The sequence below is a fragment of the Lates calcarifer genome, linkage group LG4 (genome assembly GCF_001640805.2).
Source record: "Lates calcarifer isolate ASB-BC8 linkage group LG4, TLL_Latcal_v3, whole genome shotgun sequence".
Classification (NCBI taxonomy): domain Eukaryota; kingdom Metazoa; phylum Chordata; class Actinopteri; family Centropomidae; genus Lates; species Lates calcarifer.
Genome location: NC_066836.1, coordinates 23,735,170 through 23,755,695, shown reverse-complemented (window position 1 = coordinate 23,755,695; position 20,526 = coordinate 23,735,170). Strand labels below are relative to the sequence as shown.

Genomic DNA, 20,526 nt, shown 5'->3' with positions numbered 1-20,526 from the left:
ACTAAAACTGTACTGAAAGAATGGTTTTATTAATTTAGACAACCAAAAGTCAATGTGTGCTGGGGGCTTCTACAATCAGTTTATAATAGGCTACACCAGAGCTCTGACGTCTTCTAGTGGTATCAATGTAAAACTACATCACAGTAAACACTGGATGAATATTGAGCGAAGAGACTCAGCAAACACTTAAAACTTGCTCCCCTCTTGTATGTTTTCTTTTTGATTCATTTCAATTCAGTTTATATATATATATATACACATGTGTGTGTGTGTAACATATCTTGCCCATCAGAATTTAGCCTACACACCAAGCAGTGTATTAATAGGTTTGCAATGGTACGTCTTATCTGCTGTATGAGCGTGGTTTATCAGTGGGTCACTCGGGTCCAGTGCTAAGGCCCTGAATGGTTTATTTTTCTCAAATAATGTCATTTTGGATGTAAGGATGTTGGGCAATGAATACGCTCAAAGACATACTGTCTGTTGTTTTCAAACTTGAATGCCCCTCAACTCCTATCTGATTCGGGACCACTTACCCTTCTGGCATAACGCCTCAATTTCCCAGACTACATCACTTCTTGTGCATCCGCCATATTGCCTTCGCCTGAACGCGCTGGCTGGATCGGCTCGTACCCACAACTGAAAATGTAAGTACAGAAACAATCGTATTTTATACCATCTAGGAATATTTCGCTGTTATGTCTGTATTTGTGTATCACTGAATGTTTAAACTGTTTAAATGTTGGAAATAAGGTTTAAAAAGCAGATAGATTACCTCAGGAGACTGGTGCGTCGGCTCTTTTCTCTGTTGTTGTTTTTCCCTCTGTCACAGCGACAAATTACATTCACGACTCCCTCGCAATATTTTAGATATTAGCTCTTTGTATCATCAACTATAAAATTTAAATGGGAATTAATGTACAGTTTCGCACATCTGTACATTCTTTGTCCTCTGTCGGCCTCATACATGCTACATCTTTAGCTTATTTTGCTTCTAATGTGGCGTTACGAAGAATAGCTACCCTCTGTGATAGCTACTTAGCATTAGCCGAGCCCCATAGATTCTACATGAAATCTGTGCGTGGGGTCTACCTATTAATTGTAACTGATTAGCTAGTATCAATAAGATGGACAAAATTAAGTATCAGTGTATCCTCATTGTTTCCTGCTAGCAAGCTAAACTATATAACAAGACAACAACCGAGGAGAACATGTATCTAATGTGACATCGGGTTTTGTTTATTGACATATATTGATGATTGCGGCGCAGAGAATGTTTCTGTTATAGTCAAGACGGGCTGGGATTTAAGTATTCCCTGTTCATGTTGATATTCTTTACATTTTCAGCATATGTGAAAATATACACCAGTTTGTCTTGAGCCACCCAGTGTGTTTAATCAGGACCACCCCCACGGTTCCCTCTTGTCTGTCACGTGTATGGTAGTATGGTCATAGAAACAGAGTAGAAATGGACAACTGTCGTTCAGCGTTTGTCTTTCCCAAGGGTTGTTAGGTAGCAATATAATACAGGTAGTCCATAAGGCCCAGGATCCAATGTGGGTCACCCCTGGTTGACCTAAAGATATTTTCAACATGATCAAATAAAGCTGTGCACCACACAAAGGCCTCAGGTGCATAGACGAAGGGCAAAGAACACCTCTGAATTGTCATTTGAAATTAACTGAATTGGGATCTTTGGATATTGACATTCTAAACGGACATGAATCCTAATTGCCTAGACACTTGTTATTTTTCTATTAACACTTCCTCTGCGGAGAATTTTTAGATTTTCCCAAATTCTGGGGGAAAAAGAATAATTAAACATTTAACATCTTATGTAAGGTGTAACACTAGTACTGAACAAGAAAAGTAGATCTACTCCAAAATAATGCACTTAACTTTTATTAAATACAAATCATCACTGCTTCATATCACATCTGTTCTGTTGAGGTGTTATTTCTAACCAGTGGAGTTTAACAAAATATGAAAAGTATATAGTTTATGTATAGTTAATGCTTAAATCTGGATGAGAACTATAAGAACAATGTTGTCAACATATGGTAATTTAAAAAATCTTTTACACTTTACTCTTACATCTCTGATTTTTTTTGTTTATTGCATTTTATTAGAATACCTTTACAAAGCATGACCTCAAACAGGAGGAAGTTATATGTCGGTAAATCTGACAGCTTTGTAAGAGTATGTACCAGTGTATGTACCAGGCTCTGTGTAATTTTTGACTACCTGAGCATATTGTATGACAAAACAGGAGGCTGTGACTAAATTAAAAAAAATATCAAAAAACAAACAAAAAACCTCTCACAAAATGTGATCCGCATTGGTTTTATAGTAAAGAAAGCTTTTTGGCCAACTGATCACTGGCTGTAGAAATGGCCTCAACAGTTATTGTAGGCTGTACTTTTCATTATTGTTTCCATCAAAGATGTGCTTGGTGTGTTGTTATGCAAGCTGCCCTATTGTTCAGATTAGTTAAAAAATGTTTACTAAATGGAAGGGTGTTTACTAAAGTTGAGCAATAATCTGTTTTTTCATATTGTCATTACCAGAGAATTTTTTTTAGGGCCGGCTAAATTGAGGAGGCAGATTGGGTCGTCCAGTAACTGTAGGGTTCCATCTCTACTGTCCACATTTCAGTGTCTTTTAGTCTTTCATATATGTGTGAATGATTGGCAAATTGTAAAACAGTGCAGACCATTTATCTGCAACCAAAATGTCCCAGCAATCTTAATCCAAAAGTCATTATTACATCTTAGAAATAAAGAAAATGTGTTTCTGTGTGTTTCAGATTTGCAGTGATGACTCAGACAGTTCAGACCAATGGGGTTCAACCCCTCAGTAAGACCTGGGAACTGAGTCTGTATGAGCTACAGAGAACTCCACAGGTAACAGTTCATGCTTTATTAATTCATTCACATAGCCGACTTATCAAAACCATTTTGCTTTTGTTTGTGTTTTTAAACAGATGTTATAAATCATACAACGCATTGATGTGTCTCCGGTACATAGCTTTTAAAACATTTTTAAGCTTCAGTGATAGTGTCTCACATTTGAATTCCAAGTGGCACGACGTATTAAAAAGTGAGAATGAGCAGTTAATGTGTAGTTCTGTTTCTGAGACTTAATATATAACAAACATAAACAGCCACAGTATATGGGACATATACCATAAACACATAATCAGTGGATATGAGTTGATGTTCTAATTATCCTTGTAACACAGTCGTGTGGATCTGGAGCACCCCCAAGCTCCTGAAAATAGAACACAAAGGTGCAGGTATCCAAAACGTTGACTCCTCAGTTGTGTGCTTATGAGATTTTAGGACCTGGAAGCCTGTGAACAGTACTGTGTCAGTTGTATACCACTCCACAGATAGATGTATCTGCGTGTGTTCTAACCTACATCTCGATTTGTTCTGTACTGGCACAGGAAGCTATAACAGATGGACTGGAGATAGCAGTGTCACCCAGGTCCTTGCACAGTGAATTAATGTGTCCTATCTGTCTGGACATGCTGAAGAACACAATGACAACTAAAGAATGTCTGCACCGCTTCTGTGCTGATTGTATCATCACAGCTTTGAGATCTGGGTGAGTTTGTACCTCGCAGTAGAAACCAGGAGAGCCCCCCCTGCCCCGCCCCGTCCCTGTCGTGGTATTCATTTCTAATTATCTCAACCCAGTGTGGGAACTGATTGAGTGATGTGAATATCAGGACTATAGAGAATGAATCATTGTGACCTCAGAGGGTGCTCTCCACAGCCACACAAGATAAATCTAATCACCATCTAATCAGACCACTAGTGGGTGACGTTTATGTCACTCAAAGCATAAAGTTGATGGTGATATACTGGAGCATACAATACGTGCAAAAATGACCCTTTCCCATGTGTTGTTGATTGCTTTAAATGTTCCTCCTGCAATAGTGTGACTAACCAACTAATCAGATTGGATCAAATGCTATCACCTACATCAAGAAATTAAATGAATTCCTTCTGTGAAAAGGCATGTATCTGCATCCCAGCCTCAAGCACAGCTTGTGTTCCATAACTCCCATATAAGTCACTTTGCTCCTGCATCTTATGCATGATGTTTGTTTAATGTTTAATTTTTTTTTATCATTGTGCTTTTCCCTTAGAGGCACTAGTGCCAGTAAAAATAAAAATAAAGTGTAGAACCTGGACACAAGCACATGAGTATTGTTTTAAGACACACTTGAAACCAGACTAGGTCAAAGTATTAGTATTAGTATTACTATTGGGCTGAACTGTGTCTAGTCAATGAGCAAAATTGAGGACGTCGTTGAAAACTATTGAGGAACCACTTAAAATGACAACTTTCAATGGAAAGTAGCTAAAGCCTGCTGAAAAGCCTGCTGTATGATACACTTCTTAGCCTGTTCATGATGTTATTGCATCATATTTGCATTCTGATTAATGTCAACCAGGTTCAGCCCTTAATGTGTCACATATGCAGTATTTTAATACAGTCAAATTCTCTATAAAGCTGTGATAAATATGTTTTGGAGGATATTTCAGCAAAAATGCTGTAGCGTTACATGCTGTAGCTTGTAGTCCACATTGTTGTATCGACACTGTTGTTTTAGCTGATAGATGATGAATAGATGAATGTCTGTCTGTCCTCCCTGTCTTTGTAGTAATAAAGAGTGTCCTACCTGTCGTAAGAAGCTGGTGTCTAAGAGGTCGCTGCGCCCAGACCCAAATTTTGATGCTCTGATTAGTAAGTAAACATAAGGAGGTTTTTATTACTATCCAAGAAATTTGGATGGACTGAAAATTGTCACAGATTAGTAACCATGTAAAAATATTGTAGCCTTTTGCTTTATGCTCATTCATCTCATTTCAGGTAAGATTTATCCCAGCCGTGACGAGTATGAAGCCCACCAGGAGAGAGTGTTGGCCCGCATTAGCAAACACAACAACCAGCAAGCCCTGTCTCACAGCATAGAAGAGGGGCTGAAGATACAGGCTATGACCAGGTAAACAGACCGGACTCAACACACACACACACACACACACACACACACACACACACACAACAACAAACAACAGCAGATTCACATATCAAACTCTGCTCAGTCTAATGAATTGAATTTGCATTTGTTTTTGTCAGACTGCAGCGTGGTAAGAGACACACAGTGGAGAACGGTAGTGGAGCTGAAGACAATGGGGACTCCTCTCACTGTAGCAACGCTTCTGTCCACAGCAACCAGGTATGTTATCATATACAACATATTTTCACACTTGACAGCGTGTGCATTTGGTGCTGCAGTTACTAAGATTGATGTTACACTGTTAAACTACACTACGGTTTAATTGTTATGCTAAATAACATAGAACAAGCAAAGCAAGTGCTAGAGCTTAGAGACACAGCTGGAAATCAGTTGTAATCATGTGACCAGTGGAAATATTTAATTATGACATTCAGGACCGATGTGGCCTTCAAACACAACACATTTCTTGCTGGTGTGTGTGGCTTGACTTTGTATTTCCATCTGTTTCCTAGGAGGCAGGTCCAAGTATCAAACGCACCAAGACAAGTGATGACAGCGGTCTGGACATGGATAATGCTGCTGAGAATGGGGGCGGGGACTCTGTGATTGATGGTGGTGCAAGTGAAATAGAGCTGGTGTTTAGGCCACATCCCACCCTAATGGAGAAGGATGACAGTCACAACAGGTAATGTCACAGAAATACTGCTTGAATTTTAAGAATGGAAGTTGTGTTTTTCAGAGCTGATGCAAAGTAGACACAAGTACCTTAACTGTGCCTGAATATATTTTAATAAACAGCAGATAAAGAATGTTGTCATTTGTGTAGCCAAGCAGTTTAATAATACTTACCCTGAGCTAAGTAGTAACACATTTACATTATAAACCAACCACAGTACAATGAACCCACCAGTTCATTATGTGTTAACAGTTAATCACGTTACATTACATTGTAAAGTGACTGTTTGTTGTTTTGTGTTTGTTTGTCATACAGTTGTTGTGTAGTGCAATTGCAGGTTGTTGTGTTTGCACTTTGATGATTTCAGCAGGAATCCTTTTTCCAACACAACTTGAGAACAAACCAGCTTAAAGCAACAGTAATTATCATTGTTGCATTCACCAAACTCCCCCTGAATTTTGAAACAGTGCCCATGTTAAGACTAATGAAATCAGTCTGGAGTACCTGACCACATCCAGATCATGTTTGGTTTCTCAATAACTATTTCTACCTGTTTGTTAATGCACGTTTGAACATGTGTGTGTCTGCAGTGTGGAGTTTGTCCCTCGCTATATTAAGACGTCCGGTAATGCTACAGTGGATCACCTGTCTAAATACCTGGCAGTGCGATTGGCTCTGGAGGAGCTGAGAAGAAATGCTGAGGCCAGTCCTGTTAATGTGGAGGCAGCTTCAGAGAAACAGTATACCATCTACATACCCACCGCTGGAAACCAGTTCACTGTGAGTACACACACTCTTCACTGATGAATGCCTATTTTTGACATGACACAGCAGGAAAAGCAAAGGTGTAAATGTTGAAATGAGTGTAAAGAAAATGTAATTAATGATGGCTGAATGTCATTTAGCAGCTTCAGCTTAATACTCTTAATAATCTTAACACTCAGTCCACACTTTTGAGATTGAAAATTGTACATACACATATTTGTGTAACATTTAATCAGGAGCCATGTAAATTAGAGTGTGCAAATGTGAAAAATTATTTGGGTGCACCAGTGCAGGTGAGATCCTTGGGATGTCAGTTCTTGTAAGGACCTGGTGCATTTTATAGCTACTTGAAGTTATCAGTGAGTGAGCAGCTTCTTGTCTTTGCTCTGCTGTTTGTGTCGGTGTGTAACTGAGGGTTGGACAGCAGGACTGCGGGGCAGAGAGTCCACACACAGGAAACTGACATCGGATGGAGTGAAACATGAACGTCTTACTCAAGTTAACAGTAACTCTGATTGTAACTCCCAGAGCAAGAGAAGCTTTGCACGTAAAACTTTGCACTGTTAATATGTGGTTACCTTAGAATGCTGGTTAAGCTAATTGCACATGTCTGTTAACAGGCTAAAACTAAAGCTGACTGTGTTTAGCCTAATTTGCTGTATATTTTATGTCTGAGATGGCAGCCCACCTCCCAGCCAGCCCCTCCTCCCTCTGCCCATGGTACCTGCCCAGCAGTGAATTCACATCAGCAGTAAGAGGGAAGAGGACAGAGGATGTGGAGTGTTAATGACAGATGATTTTTATGTTCCTCATTCTTTATTGAACTTACCCACTGATTAATGGCAGGGGTATTATTTATTTTATTTAGATTATTTTATTTATTTAGATGTTGAGTTTCTATTGTGAAATAATACATTACATAGAGCTCTGAAATCTCATCTTGTTCTGAATGTTTTCTTAATCATAGTTAAATATAGTTTAGAAATAAAAATGAATCTAAAAGAGAATGATTTAAGCACCTAACAGATAAAGAGTATGGATAATAGCAGTAAACATTAAGGTAGCAGCTTCTCATTTTAAGCCAGTGCTGTCATTGTTATTGGTTAAAATGAAAAGCAGGCTGCAGTAGAATTCAGTAGAAGGTAACTTTTTACATCTATACTGCATTACATGGGTTTGAATGTAATTTAGTGGAGACCAGTCTGTTTATTCCTTCAGAGAGAACAGCTCTGTTAATAAAGATGGAGTGAACTGCACAGACCTGATGATGAGAGTGGAGGTGGAGGGAGTCATCAGGCTCAGAGTGGGAAACCTGCAGCATGTTTCAACTGTTACCTCTGTTCACAGGTTCTGAATGGTTCCTTCTCTCTGGAGCTGGTCAGCGAAAAGTACTGGAAGGTGAACAAACCCATGGAGCTCTACTTTGCCCCTACTAAAGAACACAAGTAGACACATAAAAACACACGCGTGCATACACACATAAACACACATGTTCACCAGTAGGAAGTAAACAGATGGACTTGGCTACACCTGCGCACACAGAAACAAGAGGAGAGGAATGTGTGTGTCTGAAGGAGATTAGGAGGGGTTGGTGAAACCCTCAAAAGGACTCTTGTAAAAAGAAAAAAACATTGTTTTATATTCTCTGTATCTTTCTGTGTCTCTTTCTATCTTTCTCTCAGTAGAAGGTAGCAGATCAGTACAGCAGCTAGCAGGAAAATGGACTGCTAACAGTGACTGTAGATTCTCTCCAAAAAAAGACAACCAGGGTCCATTTACAGTCTGAATTAGCAATGTGCTGTGTTCCACACAAAGAAATTGTATTATACTGTATTTGTCTTCAGCAAAGACCCCGTTTATACTGTGTGATTTTGGTCTGTCCCAAACTAAAAAATTGACCAGTCAGAAGAGAAATGTGGTGAAATGTTTGGTTGTCAGTCAGAAAAGGTGGCCCCAGATCTCAGTGTGACACACACCCACCAACAGCTGATTTAGAGCTTTAGAGACCAAGACCACCTGTGTCCAGATTCTGAAATGCTGGTCTGCATTTTGTTAAAATGGGACTTCAGCCACCCCATATCTACAAAATAACCAATCATAAAACAGCTTGAAATAATGCAGCATTCACAGGCACATATATATATGTGTGCCACGTGTGTGTGTGCTTTCCTACAACGGCACATGTCTATGAAAAGAATCTGACGTATGGAGGCAAAGACAGGTCCTACTCATTTGAATTTTATAGTCAACTGAAAACTTAATCTGGAAATTAATCACTACTGACTGCTTAATGCTGAAATTTGAATATAACTTAATTTGTTGAAATATTTTCCTTTGAACGCTTTCTGCCTGAATTTATGTGGTTTGAATTCCTTTCTTTGAATCTTTCTGATCATCTTTCTCTGATCACGTCTGACAGAATGGATTAGACCATTTCAGACTAAACGTTCAGGACAAACTTTTCATCATGGATTTGGTGCCTGAATTTCACCGGTGTAAAAAAGGTTGATGTTTAGAATTCAATTTTTAGATCTGAAAATGACTAATTGAGTCTGAGCAGTTTTAATACATTTGTTTTTGAATGTTAGATGTGTAAAATTTTTGTCTGAATTTGTAAAGACAAAAAGGTTTTTGAAATGACTGCACATCTGCCAGAAGGGAATTCCAACTACTTATATTCAGACATGTTTCAGTGTTCAACATGAAGTAATCAGTAGAGGTTAAAGGTTTCCTGAGCTCTGTGGAGCTGTTTATCTATGAATGGGTTCCTGTTGTGTTTATCTTGTCCGCACACTCACGCACACGCAGGTGGCATAATACACAGTCCTTCCACACTGTTGTGCAGAGAACCACAGCAGTGCAACAACGTGGCCAGGGAAGAAGATGACTGCTAGCAAGTAAACATGGATGTAAACAATTCTTGCGTAGTGTAAATACACCTTTTGTTTGTTTACAAGAAATCTCCCAGTGAAGGTGCGAGTGTGCCGTGTCCGAGCTGCTCAGCGGGATGTTGAAAAGCTTCAGAAACCTCCTCCGTCTAACCTGATGCTCTGACAGTCACTCCCACCTCATGCTATGATTAACTAGCTGTGTGGAGCTGAGAGGAGCTAAGGACTGAACAACTCTCTCTCGCTCTTGTTTTGATCACATGACTATTTCTGTCTCTTACATTCAAGTCAAAGAGTTAAAAGAGAGACTGTCTGAAAACGCTGGCAGTGATCCCCATATTCAAACTAAACTGCATCTCCCCAGCTTTTCACTCTGCCTTCAAGCTTGGCTGTTTGATCAGGTAGAAACACCTGATTTCCAACATGGACAGATAACACATCATATAAACCACTTCTCTTCTAATATAACATGACCCTCTCAAAATTCAAATTATTAGGACCTTTCTTAGTTTCCAGAGATATTCCTCTAAATAGAATCAACATTTTATCAGACCCATTGGGCAGTGTGACATGTCATCACACAGTGTATAGGGGCCTATGAGAAGGAACCTGTTAGTGGTGGAATGTGCGTTCACACTGAGGAAGTTGATAGTTTTGACCAGCAGTGGACAGTGCAGGCAGATCCAGTTGCATTGACAGTATACAGTGATATGAAGCTACAGATATTGAAGCAGGCCAATCTGTGTTTTTGTTTTTTCTGACAATGTTGCAAGTGTTCTTTAAACTTTTTTTTTTTTTTTTTTTGACATGTCTCTGTCGTATTTCAAATAAAACCAGAGAATGGTGAAGGTTTGAATGGCTTTAGTCTGTTTGCCAGGAAATTGAATTGAGTACAAAATGAATGGAGCTCTGGTGACTTTGACCACATGCTACCAGTGTGAACGCATGATTACATAAATACAGATAAAGAAAGGCTGGGGAATCATGTAACAGTAACTTCTTCTCAGACTGAACTGGAACCCCTGGACTGTGAGGTAGAGTCTCATGGCTGTTGTCTTGATCTGTTGCCTGTAGGAAAAACCTGTCTTCTAATATCTGTGGCTGCTCTCTATGGCTTGTCCTTTTATAAATGTCTTTTGTAACATGGAGAGGAAGGAGTGTGTGTGATTGGGGTGGGGTGGGAGGGTATTTTTGCACACCATAGACAGTCTGACCATTACAGTATTCACTATCTCTACTGTTTGAACAAACCCACTCCCTTTGCTGTTATATCACCACTGAATCATCAGTGGAACATGATTGTCTGTCACAGGAGGATTCTTTTCTCACATCACTTCTTGGCACCATCATGACATTACCAACATTACATCACAGAACATGTTAGGGTACATTAGTTTTTTTGCCGTGTCTCAGTGATGGACACATGGCATGGGTTTGGTTAAATGTTTTAATACTGTGTGTTTCCTTAGCTAATGGAGGGGTCTGAATGTTCCACAGGGACAGAATGCCTGGAGAAGTGAAGTGTGTGTGAGAGCAAGAGTGAGTGAACGTGAAGCCAAACACATTTGTGCCATAAATGTTCCGATCTTATAACTTCATTTATTCTGCACCTGATTGGGTACATTGTTCTGCTCACAGGGAACCCTGTACATTACGAGCAGTATTTGCAAAGAGGGCGCAAGTTGATGTTAAATATACTTTCCTGTCCACGCTGTCAGGGCTGCTGCCAACGACCACTGGGGGGCAGCATTTATTGTTTCATGAATAGCTGGAAACCTTTTCCTTCTCTCGCATTAGACTCTGTTACACGTTTGCTATTTTGCAGTGCAGTTTTCATGTAACTCATTTGATCCAGGAGTCATAAAACCTGAAAGAACCAGGGTCCACATCAACAGTGTGTGATCTGATAATCTGAACACAGAATTGTCAGACTCAGATATTTCACATTAACATTAGGATGCAGCCTTTTTATGATTTCACCATATTTAGTTTAATTAAGGACGGTTCAGTCAATATATGTGAGGATGCATTTCACTTTCCTAAACCTCAAATCTAGCACCACCCTTCACTGGTGCTCAGCTCCCTGTGATTTACATTATTTCTGTTAATCCAACATAATAGCTCTTTACAGAGCTTTCAGGGCATCTCCTGGTCTTGATCAGCAGACAGATTTAACGCAGTTGTCACAGAGATGGCCTCTCTCAATAACAACAACAGGTTTATTTTCTCAAAGTATTTGCTCAGGAATGAACTTTTCTCCTTTCATTTCTGCTCAGTTGTTGTTGTACAGATTAAGTGGCCAATTCAGTTCATAATTTAATCTCATTATCCCACAGGGTTCACTTAATACTGAAGGATTTTCAACAGTTTTCTAGGTTTAGGAAAGAGAAAGTGAGAAGTTTGACCAGCTGAACTGTCCTGTTAGGAGTGGGTCAGAGGTGTAAATCAACTGCTCAAGTCACAACTCCATGAAAACAGCTTCACTCCTTATTTGGTACCAGTGTGTCTGATAGCTGTGTGTGTGTGTGTGTGTGTGTGTGTGTGTGAGTGTGGAACCTGTATACTGCATCCTTCTGTTTGGACAATAAACCTGAATCTGTGTTCAGTACAGTGCTGTTGCTTGTGTTCTCAGTGATGTAAAATGGGTTTACTGCATCACCTTTAATATAAAACAACTTCAATCCATGTTCCACGTCTCACTGCTACGCTTCCATTTGTGCGAGGAGCAGGAACGCTGTTGAAGAAGAGTTCTGTAGGCAGGAGAGTAAAAGTGGATTAAATGAACTCTATCTGAGGTTGTCCTGAAAACATGCCCCATCTGTACAGTCTGGACAATTTGTACAAATGTACAAGATCATGTGAAGCATATGGTTTAGTGGTTTTTTAAATAATACATTTAGAGATGTGTGTTCCGTAGACAACCTTTTGACCAGAGCTGTCAGTGGCCTGCACTTACACCCACATTCATACAGCTGAATGGCAAATGGCTGATTTGGGGGCAATTTAGGGTTCAGTATTTTAGCCAAGGATATTAAGGCATGCAGACCCACTCGACCTCCTGAGCCACAGCTCCGATCCAAGTGAACCAAAGACCACGGCACTGAGCTCAAAGCTGGAGACAAAGTAAGACATGAAAACTACCACAATGATGATACAAAGTGTAGAAGGGAATGATTAAAGCGCATGATGAGCTCTGGTTTTTCTCCTGTCATGCCCATAAAGCAATTATAAACTCTAACTATAATTCATGTGAGTGCTTTTACAGCGATCTGCAAAAAAGCTGCCTTATTATGGAACATAAGATTTGTAAGTTATTTCCCCTCCCACAGGCATGTACAGCACACAGTATGAAACTGAACTCCTGCCTGACACAGAGGGATGTTGAATGCTCCTGTACCAAACTACAGCAGGTTTACAGGTAGCTCAGAGGACTTTGAAAGTGCTGATACACATTTGTTGCCATTTTAACAATTAAAACTCCCTTCATAACCATACTGAACCACGAGTGACTATCAACTCTCTACAGTGACTTTAGCACCGCTGCCACTAAATCTGTTTCCACTGATGAGCCTGGCTGGTAGCCTGGTCCCAACTGTTACATTTCTGTTTGTCTCTTATTAAATTATAGACATAGGAGACATTAACTGAAAGGGCACCTGGGAAAAAAAAAAGCTTTTTTGAATTAATGCTATAAGCAACAAGACAGAATGGAATCAGTCAATATTCAGATTTAGCACATTATTTTTGTTCTTTATTTCAGATATAAAAAGAAACAATATAAGCAATGTGGAATTGGTCTAAGTAGAAAAAAAAGTAAATGAACAAAGATGTTCAGAAGTTAAAACGTTAGGGGGGAAAAAGAACCCAGCATGCACTGGGCCAAAGGCAGGGAAACACCCTGGACAGGTCACCAGTCTATGACAGTCCACCCAAGAACAATCTTTTCCATTTCCTCAACCTGGATGACTCAGAGGCTTCAGAGAGGAAGGAGGAGGAGGAGAGAAGAGGAGAGATGTTACAGGGAGCCAGCAGAGGCATCAGAGCAGCTGTGAAGCAGTTTGAAAGGAGCGAGGAGCTGCTTTGGACAGAGTGTGTCTGAGTGACGCGTCTGAAATGTGTCTTCGTTCTGCATGGCTGGCAAACACAGACAGTGTGAGGTGCCAGCACCTCCCTGCCTGACTGCCAGCACTTCCAAATCCCAGAGGTGTGATTGAAAATAGTAAATGCAGGGAAAAAAAAAAGAGGAAAGAGCTGCATCAGGAAGACACCCAGTTCCAGTACAAAAACAAAACGGGATCGTATCCAAAAGCAGAAAAAGAAGAGGCTTGTCTCAGTCATCAGCTCCGGTGACTTTGTGTTTGGCCAGATTATTGACTAACGTCGTTTACAGATGGACTCTGTTGGGTGCTGGACGATCAGACAGTCTTCCTGGCAGTCAGGACTCTAACTATGGAGCCCACCCCTCCCACTGCCAGAGCCTGAGGACACACACATGGAGGGTGAAAATCACATCAAATGTACTCTGACAGACACAATGATGAGAAACTATTTCATATACAATCGAAGCGCAAAGACGACCATGGCTCATCAAGCAAATTTTGAGCAATTTTTCAAATTTGCCTACATAAATGAGAGGTGCAATCAGACAGTTCTGTGACTGTTTCTGCTGCAGACCAATGAGAGTGGCACAGTAATCTGCACACAGCGGACTTCTGTGAGGCAGAGGTTTGTGTTATGTAGTGAGATCAACATCTGGACCTGAGTCACACGTGTTTTTGTGAGGTCGTGGATTTACACACAATTCATTCATCACAACTGAAGTCAGGAACATCCTTCTGGGAACAGGGTTGTCACTTGAGCAGGAAAACCTTGCACTCTCTCTACCCTCATTTTACTGCTCATTTCCCCAGTGTTATTGGTTGATATAATACATACAATTACTTTATATGACATTTTCTTCTGCTTCCATTTAGCCATTTATTTGGAGATTTATGAGATTTTGGATAGCACTTCCCCTTACAATGTTGACCTACCGTTACTGTAACTGTGTGTGCACACTGTGTTAGGAGTCAATAGATGATTAATAAGTGGTTTGGATAACTGGCCTACAGTGGAGTAAACTTGTCTGATTACTTGTTTGTTCTGTCTCAGTCAGTGCCCTGTCACTCTGGATTACAGCACTTTGCTGTGTAAATAATGATCATGGCTACAGCTGTGAACACAGGACTCAGGTCATCAAAAATACTTTGTAGAAAACACGTAAAAACAGTCTGGTGTGTACAAATAGAGAGTTGTATGTAGACGGGCAAATGACATATGTTGTTGATGTTTTCAGTGAAAAGAAGTAAATACAACTCCTACAGCAAACACACATTAAAATGAGTCTTTCTTCAATAGGTAGGGCAGTGTTACTTTTTAATAATAATTATTGGCATTGGTACACAGGTTACATACCTTTTCATGCCACTGGAGCAGCACAGCGCTGCTGTTGTCAGACGGTTTCTCGAAGCCTCTGTAGATGTATTTCATCAGCAGGTCCACTCCTGCTTTGTCCAGTGACCCAACAGCTTTCTCTATGTCACTGCTCTTAAAACTGCTCAGCACTTTGACCACCAGCAGCTCTGCTCGCTCCTATACACACACACACACAGAGAGAGAGAGAGAGAGAGAGAGAGAGAGAGAGAGAGAGAGAGAGAGAGAGAGAGAGAGAGGAGAGAGAGAGAGAGAGAGAGAGAATCAGGATTTTGTCAAACAACATGCAGCTTAATGACTCAGCATCTGTTGATCTGGCTTCTGTGATTATAATGATCTGTGAATCAGACTAGTACAGACAGACAGACAGACAGACAGACAGACAGACAGTCCAGGAACACCTGAGAGACCATGTGTAGATCTTTCCATAGATGAAGCCCAGCCATGTTATTTCAGCATATAATCAATGCATCCAATTTAAACAGGAGTTTAAATTAGAAAAGTATGAACGGCGTGAAAACAGACATTACTGACTGTTATCTGTAAATGTGATAGACAATCAAAAATGAATCTGTTTTTAAAGAACGCCTTAAAACTGAAAGTAACTTATGCTGCATTTCATTTCTTACTGTGTGGATTGTTTTGTCATTGCTGTATAGTATTTGCTCTTTACATGTTAAAATGCTTCAGTTCATAGATGAATGTGAATGTGACATTTAGATTTTGCAGGACACAGAATAAGGTTGATTTCTTACGTACTCTCTTCCTCTTTCTTTTTCTGCACTTCCTTTCTTTGCTAATGCACAGAGCTATTAAAAGCTGAATGAGAACATGTGTTTAAACCACTGTTCAGGGTAATGCTACTAATGCAGACTGCTGCGTGTTGATTTCTTCAAGAAACAAACATTTTCATTTTCTGTGCTCCAACACCACAGCTCTGCTGCCACTTTCCTTTGAAACGTGAAACAATAACAAAATCATTTCTGCACATTATGAGACGTCTTACTCAGCTACTTGCATAAAAACTGCAGTTTGTTCGTTAATGCTTCAAATAAGTTCACTGATGAGCAGAGAGAGGAGAAGGAGAAGAATATCAGAACTCAAAGTGAAGAGGCCATTTTCTCTACCATCACCCTCTGAAAGCATTACTGCAGATACACAAAGAGCTTCAGCAAAGACAGAAAGTGGTACCTTGGCGTTCTGGTTCTTGGTGTTGATTGGAGGGTTCTTCAGCACAGCATGGAGAGCACCATTCGTGTTCCCCTTGCAGAACAACAGTCAAGGACTATAAAGATATAAAGGTCTGTCTGTAGTACCCAGTCTGAAGGTCTGAGGTGGCCGTGGACACTATATGAGAGTTTACATCCGTGTGTGTGGCAGCTGATGCCTTGGCTTGGATATCCAGTATACGCAGTGTGCTCTCTGTGTATGGGGGTAAACAACACCTATCAAGTCTAATTAGTGGTGGGAGTATTATTCATATGCATTAAGAAAAAAAAAAGTTAAACTACTCTTATTACAAGAGAGGTCATGAGTTCAAAACTTTCCAAGAGCAAGTCTTAGTATTCTAAACAAAATCTACTTAAAGTACTTTTGTTTCTTAGTGGTCTCTTTTTTCAAAAAGTCACAACTTCATATTAGATTATTATTGTCATGGATGTATTCAAATATAAGCAGCAGTTTAATGTTGTAGCTGGCTGAGCTGGAGCTAGCCGGAGCTATTTTAACTACTTTGTAAACTTTGTGTAGTTTAACAATCATCAGTGCATCACGTTTTGTAAGCTTACCGTATGTTTTGTGATACAGTGAAAGATTTTCGTGAGCAGCATGTCGAGTGACTACAGGTCTCAGTTAACTGTAGAGGAGTGAACTACACGCTTCCCTCTGAAATGTAGTGGAGCAGGAGTACAGTCTGTGAGAATGACTGAACTACAGACAGCTTCTCTGAATAAATGCATTCAGTTATTTTTCTCCGCTGGCGTTAATTATTCATGCTCCTGATATAAGTTCCAGACACAACATCCAGAGCAGAGACGTGTGGCTAAAACACACTCATCATCGTCCAAAGCTTCAGCAGTGAACCCGCTGAGGCGACCACACCCTCCTGTGAACTGACACCCGGAAACGACAGTTTGACAGACACTCGACGGAAATCTGCTGCAACCAGCACAGAATATGTCCGATAAATATCACCAATAACTCATTTTAACATAGTGCAATATGAACAAGCGAACTCAGATATATTTTGAATGTGTAAAATATACTCAGAAGCACTACCTTTCCAACTCCGTATCTCGGCCTTCATATCGCCATCAGCTAGCTACATGAGACCCGTGCTAACAGGTAGAAATGAGCCCTGCATTAAACCGCTTCGTGTCCCTGTCTGTTTGAAGAGAAAACTTAACTCCGAATAAAAAGTGAAGTTGAAGGATATTGTCTGAGCAGACCGTCGACTTCTGCTTCGTCCGGACCACCCTGGTTCTCTCCTCCGTCCTCCTCGTCCACAAACTTGTTCTCGTCGTATTCATCTACGTCCACTTTCCTGAAGCGGTCGGACACTGTGTTTTTCGACATTGTGAGGACAGTAGTAAAAGGCTGTTCACGCAGACAGACTCTCAGAACAGCAGATATCTGCAGCCCCACCGCTTCCTTACTTCTTCACTTCCTTTTCTTTTTTATTCTTCTTTGGATTTATTGGTGGTTGATAAAGCCGGATACAGGCGTCTTACCGCCACCTACTGGCCTGGAGTGCAAACTACTAGATTGGTGTTCTTGAGAAAACTGTATCATTCTTTTCTCCTACTTGGTAACTTGGTAGTTAAGAATCTGTAGAAAATACTCTGGTAATCTAATGTAGAGATCAATGTGCAGTACAGTTCATAATGAGAATAAGAACTTCATTTATATAGCACTTTTACAAATTACTCCACAAAGAAGGACAAATAGAAAGAATAATAAATATGGATAAAAGAAACAGATAGGATAATTAACACTGTGAATTTTAAAGGCTACGTCGCTCAGGTTACCCTCAGTGACACCTCTGACCAGGAGATAACTAATATGGTCTTATCCAGAGGCTGATGAGCAGTGATTAAGAAGCTCAGTAAGGTCTCACAGTACCATACCATGGTTGAGAGTAAAATTTAAAAATCAGTTCTAAGGCAGCCAGTGAGGAGAGGACAGAACAGGGGACATGTGCTCATGCTTTGGTGATTTAGCTAAAGGTCTGGCGGCTACATTTTTGAGCTGTTTCATCATGCTGATAAATAAAGATGATAAATCCAGACCTAAAATAAAAACTAAATCTAATGTTGAGTGAAATGTAAAGACTCCATATTATTTAAAGATTTGGCTGCAAAAGCGTCACAATTCTCATCAACATAAATGTTAAAGTCACCAGCTGTCAAGACTTTGTCAGAGAGACAACAGCTGAGGTCAGAAACTCTGACAGTTCAGGATTGTAACAACAAAGAGAACAGGGTCTCTGCAACTGGCTTTTAGGACGAGTGCCTAAAAGCTCGAGAGAGTGAAGAAGGTTAACGGCCACAAGGCTTTTTCAGAACAACACCTAGCTAACACCACTTCCACCAATCTGCTCCAGAGCTAATAACACAAATGTTACAGCAGAATTTATGGCCAGCCTCAGGTGCTGGGCTGCTGTCTGCTGTTGCACTGACACTAAAAAATAATGACACAGTACTGTCACAGACCATACACTGCATGAGAATGAGATTCTCGTCATTCTCTCATTGAAACACATGAATTTCCAGCTAATAGGACCATTTTAATAAATCTCAATAACAATGTGTGGCAGCTTTTATAAGGAAACAGAAAGATTCTGATTCCCTTTCACAGGCTTTCAAAGTTAGATTTGGGTCATTTTCCCACTCTCATCAAGAGCTGTACACTCATTCTATCACAAATCACAGGAGGCCTCAGTGGAACCATATCTTCATAAAACCATCCTCAAACTATTAACAGCTCATTATCTCATGGTCTGTGTGGCATCTATACCACTGCACATCTACTGACTCCTCTGGACAAGTAAAATTATTGCTGTAGTTTTCCATGTGGTTAAAACCATGAATCATGTTGAATGTCATTGATATTAAAAACAATGACCTTTAGCAAGTGGTGCAAAATATGATGGGACATTTAACAAGAAGCATGTTCTTAAACCTGCATTAAGTCATTCTGACCACGAGAGGGCAGAAAAACAAAGCAAACAAAACAAACAGTGACATTACATCAAACTAAGCCTTCCATTTTAAAGAGAATCACAGAGCTGCAGCTTTAAACACTGGTGATCAGTCAGTGAATGGAAATGAAACTGGAATGGAAAAAATGTTAAAACAAAGTAATAGACAAAGATTAGCAGTATAGATAATGGATGGATTACTACCAAATCTGAAACTCACTGGAACATGTGATATCATCTGGTTCCAGCTATTTCATACTGTACTGTTACAAGTTTCATCATCTTGCGTTTGGCTGCATATTACAGACTCTGTGTCCACATCAGTATCATCAGAATCAGAAGTACTTTATTTATCCCTTGCAGGAAATTGTTGAGTTGCAGTGCTCCAGTTCACATATAGAATAAAAACAGGGAGGCACAGCATTAACTTTATGTTACAGCCACAGTGCCATGGCCATGGCCATGCTCATCTATGATTATTCATGTGCAATAACCTAAGTGTGTCTATATTATTAACATTCAATATTCAATTTATATTTCTCTTATATTATTATTTTTTATGTGTTCTATTTATTGTAAATATTGATAGTGGTGTGTGTAGCAACATAACTTTTAGGTGTACTCGCTGTACTTTCTCCTCGTGCCCTGACAGTAAAGCATTCTGATTCTGATTCTGTATGTTTCTTGTGCTTTCCTTCTGCTCTCCTGTGCTCCCCCAGGTACCAGGTAAGACTCTGTATACACAGTAGCTTAGCCTCTCTTTCTGTATAAGATGGATGTTTTCTGTTGTCTGTAGATGATTTGTTGTATTTTTCCTTTTGGATCTAATTTGCCTGTGAATATATTTGTCTGTGCTCATACTTCTGTTTCCATTGAGTCTTCTTCCCTGGGCTAATTTTTATCATTCCCCTTCTCAACCCCTGACCTGCACAGGGACGTGACACCAGAATAATCAGAAGACACATTAGTAGAAAACATGTTCATATGTGTACATTCAGTTTCCATGTGTTTAGGAAATAAATAGAGTTGTGGTAGTTCTGGTCAGAAGTGATTCAGTTTTACAGTTTTACCTGATCTGAGCTGAACATCAGTTTATGGAGGTTAATATTAGCTGCTGTAAGCAAACTGACAAACTGAGTCAGTCCACTGATATCATTACTCTTCTCTACTTGTGCAACTGTTACATTTCATCTTAGCTTTTACTATTAACTCATAACTGTCCATTGTGGTGAACAGTAGCCACTGTCCTTCAAAGATTACACAAGCTAACTTTAAGTTGATTTGAAGTAAACGGTATAATTTCTATGTAACAATGTGTATTGTTAATTAGCTTAGAGGACAGCTGAGGATTTGATTGTGATCCCAGAATCTTTAAAGCTCATGCAGCAGCTGTGTCCACAGGGTAGAGACCAGATCCCTGCATAAATCCAGACGCATCAAAAAGCAAAGTTTTGTCTCACACAGCTGAATTCATCGCTTCCTCTTTCCCTGCTCA

At 39.9% G+C, this 20,526-nt stretch overlaps 2 protein-coding genes across 3 annotated transcripts; one reads left to right on the top strand and one right to left on the bottom strand.

Moving 5' to 3' along the window:
• Positions 1-552: 552 nt before the first annotated feature.
• Positions 553-11,969, top strand: rnf2 (ring finger protein 2). Of its 2 annotated transcripts, none has more exons than XM_018679638.2 (9): positions 553-647; positions 2,807-2,903; positions 3,449-3,609; positions 4,676-4,758; positions 4,885-5,017; positions 5,152-5,251; positions 5,545-5,717; positions 6,299-6,488; positions 7,821-11,969. In XM_018679638.2, the coding sequence occupies exons 2-9, from the start codon at positions 2,817-2,819 to the stop codon at positions 7,920-7,922; spliced, it is 1,029 nt and encodes a 342-aa protein (XP_018535154.1). In that variant the 5' UTR covers positions 553-647; positions 2,807-2,816; the 3' UTR covers positions 7,923-11,969. The 2 variants fall into 2 exon arrangements, with proteins under 2 accessions (XP_018535154.1, XP_050926143.1); XM_051070186.1 differs by lacking the exon at positions 553-647 and adding an exon at positions 2,594-2,623.
• A 1,115-nt stretch (positions 11,970-13,084) lies between these two features.
• Positions 13,085-17,517, bottom strand: LOC108885334 (actin-related protein 2/3 complex subunit 5-A). The gene is made up of 4 exons (XM_051070187.1): positions 17,269-17,517; positions 16,025-16,098; positions 14,816-14,992; positions 13,085-13,839 (listed from the first exon to the last, which is right to left on the bottom strand). Exons 1-4 carry the CDS (start codon positions 17,405-17,407, stop codon positions 13,777-13,779), a joined length of 453 nt encoding a protein of 150 aa, XP_050926144.1. The 5' UTR covers positions 17,408-17,517; the 3' UTR covers positions 13,085-13,776.
• Positions 17,518-20,526: the final 3,009 nt, after the last annotated feature.